The following is a 10886-nucleotide window of genomic DNA, read 5'->3' as shown; positions in this document are numbered from 1 at the left end:
CATGGTGCTGTACACGCAGATTGGGTCTTTAAGATGTGAAACTGTTTTCTCACCGTTAAATAAATCTGTCGTGAACAATTTCCTGTATATAAATATATTTTCTTTCCCCCCCCCACATAAGTCTCAAAAATCCATTAATCACTCACAAAACATTAATTTACCAGCCGATGGTGCTCTGCTGAAAGGAAGGTTATTGAGGCTAAATGATCGTAAAAAAAAAAAAAAAACACCCACCTGCTTCTTGTTTGATAGTTTCCATTTATTCAACTACTTAAATCTGACAAAATAAAATTACAGCTTCCCTTTGCCCACCTGCAGCTCTGGTCTGACGCCAGATGGCAGCTGCAGTCTGGGCAATGGTGTGCACACCCTGATGTCCGTCTCTTGAAGACGAATCACTGACATCTTGCAGACTATGTGCCTTTCACAGGACTGGTGATATATGTCTGCACCAGGAAACCAGGCCGAATAGGCAGGCCTTTCAGTCCCACACACTCTTATTAACAGTCTGGGCTGTCATTCTCGAGAAAGAACTGAGATCCTCTACATCAGCTGCGCGCACACACACAAGCTGCTAGATGTCTTACACCTGACCAGGTTCAAAGGGCCTCCTGAACAACCAGTCCAACACCAGTGAAGAGTACTTTTTTTTTTTTCTTATGGGGTGCATCCAGCTGTTCCAATAGAGAAGGTGTAGTAGTTCAACAGGAAGATGGAGATGTAACGTTTTATGAGCTGTGACATCAGTTACCAAATGCACATTTCCAACAAGGCAATATTTTATCTTCTGATGCCTCACAAGAGAATTCAACTGCAGATGGATACGTGTTGCACATCAGGGAAAATAGTAACTTTCTACTTTCAGTTTCTAGAACTACTCGGAGTCTTTTTAGTGCACTTTTTCTAGTTACGCTGAAAGGAAAACAAAAAGAAATGCCTTTCTCTGTGAAATTGTGGTGGTGGTTAATACTGCATAATACTGGAGGCTCAGCTGCTGGTCATAAAAACAGTACACCAGATTAAAGCTTATTTTGTGGCAGGAGCTCCCTGGTGACCAACCAGTCAATCATCTCTTTGTCCCTGGTTCATTCACTTCCAACTTTCTTTAAAACATCCCTCCTCCGGATTTGCCGAGCTCACAGGAGGGGACATGAGCGGTTAGTGACAGCCACAGGCTCTGACCACCATGTTGCGGTACTTCTTGAGGATGACGTTGGAGCTGTCGTCAAAGTAGAGCACTGAGATGCCATGGAGCTGCGTTGGGGCACAGCAGGGCTTGGGCACCGTATCAGGGTTGATAAAATGCACCTGTGGTTAGAAGAAGCATAAACTATTCCTCGCAGAAAGTGGAGGTTGTAATGAAAGTGCCTGTCATCAGGGGCTGTTTGGGACTTACCAGAGTTTGCACAATAGCATGATTGGTGGCATTCATGTAGGAGTTGAGAGGGAAGGCACATTCTCCCTCGCAGTAGTACGCTGCGTAGCCCTCTGGTGCTATGATCCAGTCCTGATCAGAGTAAAAGCACAGGCATATGTCTAAATGTTACATTTTGGAAATAAAAAAAAATAAAAGTGGAATTGTATTAAAATGAGATCAAATGAAAAGATCTGATTGTACCTGCCATCCCAAATCTCTGAAACTGACATACAGCTCGTGCTTTTTACATCCCTCTTTAGAGATGCCATTATCTGAAATTGACAACATGCAAGTATGAGTACACACAAGTACCAAAGCACAAAAAGTCGGTCAAAGTTAATTAGAGTCTATTATAATGAGATCTGAAAGGTTGAGGCACCTGTTGCAGCCTCCACTGCCTTAAGTGCATCTTGGACAGTCCTCTGAGGTTTGGAGCGGTTAGACTGGCGCCCCTTGTGCCCGTGGGCAGAGCGGACGCTGCGGAAGCGCACCTCATTGGCTTTGAAGAAGGCAACCATGAAGGGCTGTTTATCCTGAGGTCCACTGCCAGTCACCAGCCCTGCCAGCTGGGGGTTCCTCCTCTGGCCTGCAGAGGGAGACAGGGTAAACAAAATGAATTGCAAGTCTCAACCACTGAAGATGACAACACATCTAAGTCTCTACTGAACAATCATTTGTTTATCCTAATGTGACCACAACAACCACAATCATAAATTGAACTCTGTAAGAACTCACTACACACATTTATTAAATATGTGGTGGTCCATTTCACCATAGGACCTAAAGAGCATTAAATCATCCAGACAAAGACCGTTATCTTGCTGCTGTTGCCGTTATGGATCCCTCTCCATCTTAGTTAATGTATAGCAATGACTGACCGTGACTGTCCTCCAGGACCAGGCGCAGGCCGAGGTTCTGCTCAGGGTTGGCCAGCCAGAGGTTACTAGTGTCAGTCAGGTCAAAGACCAGCCAGCCCTCCTCTGCAGCCCACACTTCTCGCTGGTCCAGCAGCAAAAGCTCCACTTTACTGAGAAGAGGACAACAAGTCATTGAATTCAAGGCATTTTATGGCTAAAAGCATTGAGTGTCAGAACATATGCTTTCAGTGGGGTATCCCTGGCTGGCTGCAGACATTAAGCATCCCAAATAAACTTTGTATTTAATGGGCTAAAAAAAATGCAAAACAACATGTGTGGTCCTGTAATAGCTATAGTGCAGTTAGATTAGGACAACTTGTGTTATGTTGTTTTGACTAAAAACACATTGGCTTTGAGGTTAAAGTGCCCATTTTCAGCCTTGTGTTTGAAGGAGTTTACCCTGTCCATACTCGAGAAACAGTATAGGAGTCATTTTAGTTTTAGGACAATTCAGCAAAAAAGTAACACATTAAAGGCAAACGAGAGAGTATATGTCCAAACTGTGGAATGTCGCTGAAGTCAGACAACTGATCTCAATCCAACTGAGAGTGCGTTTCATTTGATGAAACTGTAGGTGAACTAAATTAAACAAATTAATATGGCTGTAGTGTTGATGTATGTGGCTGCAAAGGAATATAAAAATATGCAAATATAAAAAAAATAAAATCACTTTAATTACATTTGTTGTTATTTGGCCAATTGCTTTGATTCATCTAAAACTGTTCAACTAAAAAAAAATTTAAAAAAATGAAAGGTCTACAGTTCCTATTTGCTCATCTGAGTCTCTCTCTCTCTCTTTCTCTCTCGCTCTCTCACTTTCAAGTGAAAGCTGAGAGACAACTGTTTAACAGCAACACAACAGAAAATGTGTCACTGTCCTAAAGATTTTGAGCTGCACTGTAAATGCACTGAATCCAGACAAATAAATGTGTAAATCAGAAAAACAAACCTAAATTTTCCATGGTAAATTGATTCAGCAGAAATTCATTATGCAACACACACTGTTGATGGACGGATGCATTTCAAATAGTACATTAACACAATAAACATAATAAATCATTTTAATGCAAGATTAAAGAAGTTTGTCATTTCAGCCTCTAAACAATATGTGGAGTCATCAAGTGACACCCTGATACACGTATCCACCCAAACTGAACAGCCATAATGAAAGGAGCACTTTCTTAACATCCCAGAAGAAAACTCCTATACTAATATGTGCCGTCTTCAGGGCCGATTTTACAGACAATAGCTTTAACAGATTGAGTTTCAGGCCCTCAGGCAGATGTCTGTCTTAAATCCTGCCGCCTGCTCGTCTGTGTGGAGTAGCCTTTGTGTGTCTGTGAATGACAATAGTGTTGCCCTTAACACCATCGTCAGCCCCACTGTCACCGGTGAAGGACTTAAATCTACTGCCTGCACATGATTCTGTCAGCTCACTTCTGCCGCAGAAGTAGTGGGGTGACAAGACTTCAAAATGTGAGTGATAGAACTTTGATTTGTGAGAAAGAAGGGGGCGTGTGGAGTCTTTAAATCAGATGATTTGTCATGTTATCCAGTTTCAGATGTGGTGTGAAACATGAAAACAGGGTGAGAGCAACACAGAAGGTGGCAGACAGTCTGACAGACAGAAATATGGCAGAGTAGCCACCGAAAAAGAGAGTAAACTGACGCCTTAAGGGTCAAGAATGTTATTTGTGGTTGGAGCTGCGTGTTATAAATGTATGTCTCTTGGGGTATGGCAGTGTGAGAGAAAAGTTGCTCTGGAGATAACCGCTGCGTTTCTATAAGTGACACTAATGTCTGTGTAAACAGCTTCGACGCTGACACCAACATCGGCAGATATAACCTATGGGGAAATGCAGACAGACCGATCTGTGTGCACTTACAGCAGCCTAACAACCAGCTTTCACAGAAAAAACACACAGTAGCATGATGTGCCTGTTCTCAGGACAAAAACAACATTACTCATGCTATGTCTCTAACGTAAAAGGATAAAATAAGTTACAATGAAGACTTAGAAAAATGCTTTTAAGAGTGCTGGCATTAATTAGTTGAATTGTAATAAGTTTTTCTCTAGTACAACCATCACGAAAATATTTTTCATTTGTTGTATATTTTGGTTTTTGAGTGCTGAGGCAAATGTAGCATGCTAAAACATGTTAGCATTGCCATCGTGAGTATGTTAGTGTGGTGATGCTAGCATTTAGCTGGAAGAAGTGCTGTGCAGAATTTAATCATTTGAGAGAATTATTATAGAATAATTTTGTTTTAGAATAAATATTATAGAATAATTGAGAATTTTCTTATTTGAGTGAACAAATTCCTAAATGCTAAACACTACGGATAGGATGAAGCAGATACATATGTCACAGGCTAAAGCAAATCAAGTGTCAGACGCAGTAAAACCAGTAAAGCATCTGTAAAATTTGAGATGGAAAGAAAAACACCCATACTTGTTTGGAGGCTCCTGCAGGACCTGGTACATGCTGACTCTGAATGTCTCGTTCTCGTAGTGTTCCAGTATGAAATCTTTATAAATCCTGAACTCTGCCGCTGTGACAGCCTCGCCCTCTGGAATACGGGAAAGGTCAAATCGAAATTCTCTTCCGTGCTGCTGGTACAGAAGCGCCTGATCTTGACCAACTATCAGGAAGAGAAAATAAGAGAAAGCAACCGACAAGTTGTAAATCAACATTTGATTGATGCTTTGATGTGTATAATCCACCAGATCATGATACCACTATGACCAATAGTTTATTGTTGGCTGCATCAGTTGACACACACACACACACACACACACACACACACACACACACAGAAATAATACGTCTGTCCCCCAGAGGGAAAGTTTGTACATCTGAGGAAAAGAAACCACTGTGAGTACAATCAGATGTAAACCAGTCGGTGGTTGCATATCTGTCAAAACTGTTGCTGAATCAAACGATTCTCTGATGTGTGTCACTCTGCCCACATCTCGGAAGCCCTCTGTCAGAAATTAGGAAAAATCCTGCTTCCATGAGTGAAGTGATTGATCTAAAACATCACTTAAGTCAAGTCTGCCATACGTGCCAATGTGGGGGAGAAAAAACACACACACACTCAGGCTCAGTTTGGCTCCCTGTTTAAACTGCACATATGTGCTGACCACAAGAAAAGGCCTGTTAAGGCACTGCCCGGAAAACCACAGCAGCCAGTGTGCGTTTATAAACACACTCACATAAAGTATAGAGAGACACACAAAGTCATGTGTGATTTAACTACCAGAGTCTGTCCCACCCACACTTCCATGATCATTTTGCCATGTACATGTATGTCCAGAGATGTCGTTCTGATTGTAGAGGATAAAGTAAATAAGCAGTAGCTGATGACGCCCTGAGCTCAGACTTTCCAGAAGAACGGTGGTCAGAAAGAAGCTTCCTGAAGCTTTCCAGAGTTGTGTTTTTACAGCATTAGTCAATGTGTTTGTCCTTGGAAAGAGCAGTGGAGGTCTCCGGTGAAGGTGTGCAGAGCGGCGCAGCGATTAGCCACCTTAAACACATCCTGCCCACTGGCATACACCATGACATCATTGTGACATCACCCTGTTGATGGTCCACTATTGTTTCAGTGCACAGACGATCATACTCACAGCACCCTAAAACTAGAAACAGAACTGTTTTTTCATGAAAGAGCACACACGCACAGTCTTCTAAAAACATTTGTAATACACGACACAAAAACACACACCTCATCGTCAAGAGCGGTGCATTCTGAACCCTGCTAGTCATTTGTTTGACCGCAATTAAATGCTGGAAGGGAGCGAGCAGTGTTTTTATGAAAGCAATAATTGCTTGTAAGGACTTGGGGTGTTTACGTTAGGGACCATTAGCTGCAGAGATCAGACCTCAGATATGCAAACTTCCCTCTGGGAGGCATTTCAACACTTCAGATTACTCCCGACACTGCAGGGCCACACAGCCACAAAGCTATCATTAACCTATTGCAATTTTATAGTATGTTTGTTTTGTTTTTTAAATATATAAATCAGCAAGGGTGGTTTAAAGATGTATCACAATGTCTGCACAAAAACAGAACTCCAAAAATGCAACCTTTGTGAATAAAAACCACTGCTTCAGACGTTATTGACATCATTCCATATCAGACATTTCAACTGATTATAGTTAGCCAAATCTGTTACTCAAGTGAACATTTTCTGCCCCTTCAAAACCTTGAATCTCTGCACATGTTGACATGTGTGACAGCATTGCTTAAACTGTTTTCTTGCTGATTATTAGAACCACCAAAAAGGCTTTTGCTAAACAAATATTGCACCTATACATAAATCTGCAAAGGAATGCAGCACCACGTCTGCTTATTAATGACAGAGAGTCTTAAATCTACTGAAACAGACTGACAAAGTGACTCTGTTCAAGATTTGAAAGACAGAAGTGGAGTTAAAATGCCTCTCGTCAGATGCTACCATGCAATGACAATTCCAGCTTCAGACCAACAAGAAAGGAATTAGTTTGCACACACACACACACACATTATATATATTATATATATATAAATAAATAAATAATGAGGAAGTTAATGAGATTTTCTTGAGGGGCAAAAGAAATTCTTGGTGCAATCTCCTTATGCGTCCTAGAGCTTAGCAGGACAAACATTTCTTCCTGCTTGTTCTCAAAAACACAATACACCTTCTGTTCAGAGATATGGTCATTCCTCCAGAAGGAGAGTATTTTGCACTCTGTTTTTAATGAAAGCCAGTGACGTTTCTGGTCATTAAGCCTTTTTCCCATGCTCTGCAGGTGTGTTGTGGTCGAGGCAAGAAAGCCCATACTGAACACACGTGTACACGTCTCCAGGCAAAGATTTCAGCTGCAGTAAACAAGACGGTCGACGTGACAAGTAGCAGAGCGGAGAACGGCGGAACAGCCGATAAGACTGATTCAGGCCTCTGCACTACATTCAATCTCCTTTATAAACAACAACTGTGCAGCACAATAGCAGCCGCCTTGTGTAATGTTGCATGACAATGAGTCGAATGCTTTCTGCCGGTGATTCTGAAGTACGACCTGTGGTTTGGCATTCGAACACATGTAAACATATGCAGCCATGTATCAGCATGTGTGAAGTGATGTGATTTAGTGTATGTGTGTTGACTTTACAATATTACTACACAAGCTCTCAGATATTGTTTAACAAATGAAAAGGAGGGATTGATTTTCCCTTTAACGTTTCTGAATCCTTTCCCTCTAAAATAATTAATTTCACTTAAAGATACTGAGTAAATGAGGTTGATGTGTAATAATAAACTCTAAGCCCTTTCCACCTGCAAGATATATAAATTGATGTACTGGGAGAAGGGGCTGGGCAGGTCTACAGCAGCTCTCCCTCACTGGAAGCTGTGGTCTTTGGACGGGAAATACCATAATCCAGTTTGGTCTTGAAGCGATCATCCAAGGACCACCAAGATAGAGTCACTCCAGCATAATGTGGGAGCCCCAGCTAAAAACTCATCAGCACAGGAGGCCATGGTGGGCTTGAGAAAAATAATACACTCATTGCGCCCTTTTTCCCTCCTTCCTCTTTATAATCAAACTCTTCAGATGTGGAACCACATAAATCTGTTATGAGTTTTCAGAAACAATGTTTCCAGATCTCATTAGCTTAAGACTGTCAGTTAAAAGTTCACCACTGAGGACATTAAATGTTATGTTTGCGAAATCTCCAAATGTTTTGTATTAACTGCATGTTTATGAGCTGGTCAAAAAATAACTCTAAATGACAAACAAACAGAGGAGAAGGTTAAAAGTTTCTCTGAGGCGTATCTCAGATGAGCAAACTTCATCTCTTTACATTGACCCATAACCCTGCTCGAAGCCGCGAGGCAGTAGAGGGGCATAATGAAGACAGGGGTTGGTTTTGGATGTAACCACATCCGGATAAAAGCCACAGGCACCATGCCGTCTGCTGTTTCACCATAGTGATATCAGAGCCTCCGTAGGATCTCCAAGGGAAACAAAGGCAGGATTTGCCTTTTATAAATTCAATAATGTCTGAGTGAGCCCCAAAACCCACCTGTGACCCCGGTGATTTACGCCCTCCAAACAAACGGACACATACATGCAGGAATGCACTGCAAACACACAAACACCTGCACTAACAGAGATTACTACAGCAAGAGCGTGTTTAGATGCAGTTTGTATCTTGAGCTTGGTCAACTTATCTCTCACTCCCTCAGGGTTTAGAAATGCCTGTTCAATTCCTAGTCATGTGAAACAAAGCCACGCTAAAGCCTCACCCCCAGAGCTTTGAAGGGATGCATGTTGACAAGCATGTTGTCATAACATTTATAGCTATGCATAATGCTCGATTTCATGTGAAGAAAGTGATTTATTAGCCACAATGTCAGAGACACTGGCTTTTGCATACACTTAACTATGGCCCTCTGTTGCAGTGGCTTTAAAGGACTTGTCAAGAAAACTGAAAACATTGATTCAATCAGATAACATGATGAGTTTAAGTAGTCATTGACGCTTTGCAAAGAATAGCCTACTCAGGTGAAATATTTTCTGATATTTTATTATTGGTATATAACTTGCATGTGTTTATTCTATATTTATATATTTCTACATTTATTTATGTCAGCTGTATGTTTGTCTAAGTGTAGCACCTTATCGCCAAAGCAAATTCCTCATGTGTAAAACACTACTTGGCAATTAAGCAGCTGTTTCTGATTAGCCTAAATGGTTGATTTTAATAAGCGTTAAGACAGTAAACCAAGCCCCTGTAGTATTATTTAGTGTAGTGTTTCCCAATCTTCTCCTAGAGCAGGCTACCCCTTACCCTGCTCCCGCACAGATTTTTGATTTAAGCAGCTTCAGCAGTTCATAACGAGTTGATCATTTGAATCAGCTGTGTGGGAGCAGAGAGAGATCTAAAACATGCAGGACAATGGGTATTCCAGGAGGGGGTTGGGAAACACTGATTTAGAAGATACTGGTGATAGCAAAATTTTGGGCACTTGAATCTCTGTCACGGGCACATAATAAAAAATGTTGTTAGTCAAAGTGAGCTTGTAAACTTACCGAGATTGACAAAGCTCATCACCGTGTCTGCGTCATCCAGGAAGCGGCTGTCCTGTGGGGTCACCACGGGGGAAACCTGGGTCGGGAAAACGGGCTTGTAGTAAGAATATCCCGGCGGCTCTGCGTCTGTAGAGATTGTATTGTACAGGTCCAGCATGAACATCGGGGCGGCGTTGTGTTTGGTGTGGACGTGCGGCCGCGGCCGATGCGGCAGCCCCAGGATGGAGAGGATCTCTCGCTGCATCTCCCTGCGCTCTTGGCTCCGCAGCCGCCGCTGGATGAAGCTGGAGCGCACCTCATTGTCCACAGAGAAGTTGGAGAAGGGGACCTGAGTGGTCATCACGAAGTAACCCCACGACAGGAGGATCATTAGCGTCGCCAAGGCGCCCGTCACCATTTTACACAAATTTTACGCGTGGCTCTAACTAGTCAAAACATAAAACTGGGGATTCCTACAGAAAGAGTTCTGCTCGTTGTGGGATTAAAACACAGTGTCTTCTGTCAATTTATAAAATCAATCCCTTATCATCTGTAGCTGCGCACTGTCTTGGTGTGATGCAGCTGTGCGCTCCTCTTGAAGTTACTTGGGAATGGATTTTATTGAGGGGTTGTGTCAGGGGAGGGGAAGGAGGGGTTCAGAGTGGGATAAACCAAGACTGGAAAGACTGGGAGAGCGTGAGGGGGTGAATCAATGAATAGTAGGGTGAGAATAGACCAGTGTCATATCATGAAATGCACTTTCCTATCTTGGTAATAGGGCGTGGACCTTTCAAACCAAAGTGGCCCATCACTGCGTCCTTTGTTTGGACGTGATTGTTTGGCCACTAACGAAAGTGAACTGTAATTGTTCATATCTGATTATCACAACTTTTCCCAGTTGGTCTCTCCTTTTTCTTTTTGCAAGCAGTAACTTGCAACCAGACCTATCTGGTGTGACCATCCCATGGTTCATCACTTCCAACATCAAAGGTCACATGTACTTCTTTTCAAATCCTATCTATTTAGCTTAGAGCATATCTGGACAGTTTGGATCTATTATCACTGTGCTTCAAACCCTGTACACACGAAGATATCCTCCAACACTGTCAAATGATCAGTCTAAAGGTAAAGAGGGAAAATCCTCAAATCCCTTCTTCAATGCAGACACCTTTGAACTCAAACAATAAACTCAGGCCCACCCTAATTGTTGAGGGTTTGAGTGATCAGCAGCAGCAGCAGCAGCAGCAGCACAGGCACATGAAGGGACATGCCAATAGCCCCGGTGATTTACTACAACAAAGTTTAAAGCACTCCGCTGTGAATACTTTCATAAGAGTTAATGGGGGTGGGGGTTGGCAATGACTGAAAAAGCAAGAATCCAAGAGTTAAGTACAGACTATACACTACTTTACACAAGTTTAAAGAACTTGTGCAGTTGCGTTGGCATTTACTGTCTTTAGGAAGAAAGTAAATGTGTCATAGCCACAGACTGAAATG

At 42.2% G+C, this 10886-nt stretch overlaps 1 protein-coding gene across 1 annotated transcript; it reads right to left on the bottom strand.

The window, feature by feature from the left end:
- Positions 1-238: 238 nt before the first annotated feature.
- LOC123987437 (bone morphogenetic protein 7-like) lies at positions 239-10063 on the bottom strand. The gene is made up of 7 exons (XM_046076353.1): positions 9411-10063; positions 4788-4977; positions 2296-2444; positions 1797-2003; positions 1619-1689; positions 1397-1507; positions 239-1308 (listed from the first exon to the last, which is right to left on the bottom strand). Exons 1-7 carry the CDS (start codon positions 9805-9807, stop codon positions 1159-1161), a joined length of 1275 nt encoding a protein of 424 aa, XP_045932309.1. The 5' UTR covers positions 9808-10063; the 3' UTR covers positions 239-1158.
- Between the last annotated feature and the right edge of the window lie 823 nt (positions 10064-10886).

Source organism: Micropterus dolomieu, linkage group LG18 (assembly GCF_021292245.1).
Source record: "Micropterus dolomieu isolate WLL.071019.BEF.003 ecotype Adirondacks linkage group LG18, ASM2129224v1, whole genome shotgun sequence".
NCBI lineage: Eukaryota > Metazoa > Chordata > Actinopteri > Centrarchiformes > Centrarchidae > Micropterus > Micropterus dolomieu.
This window is presented reverse-complemented; position numbering and strand designations above follow the sequence as displayed.

Excerpts from the sequence above, each read along its gene's own strand:
- LOC123987437 (XM_046076353.1), bottom strand. The coding sequence starts at position 9,807 with ATGGTGACGGGCGCCTTGGCGACGCTAATGATCCTCCTGTCGTGGGGT. Across the intron at positions 2,004-2,295 it reads GGTCCTGGAGGACAGTCACG|GCCAGAGGAGGAACCCCCAG; the intron begins GTCAGTCATTGC and ends CTCCCTCTGCAG. Across the intron at positions 1,690-1,796 it reads GGCAGTGGAGGCTGCAACAG|ATAATGGCATCTCTAAAGAG; the intron begins GTGCCTCAACCT and ends TGTCAATTTCAG.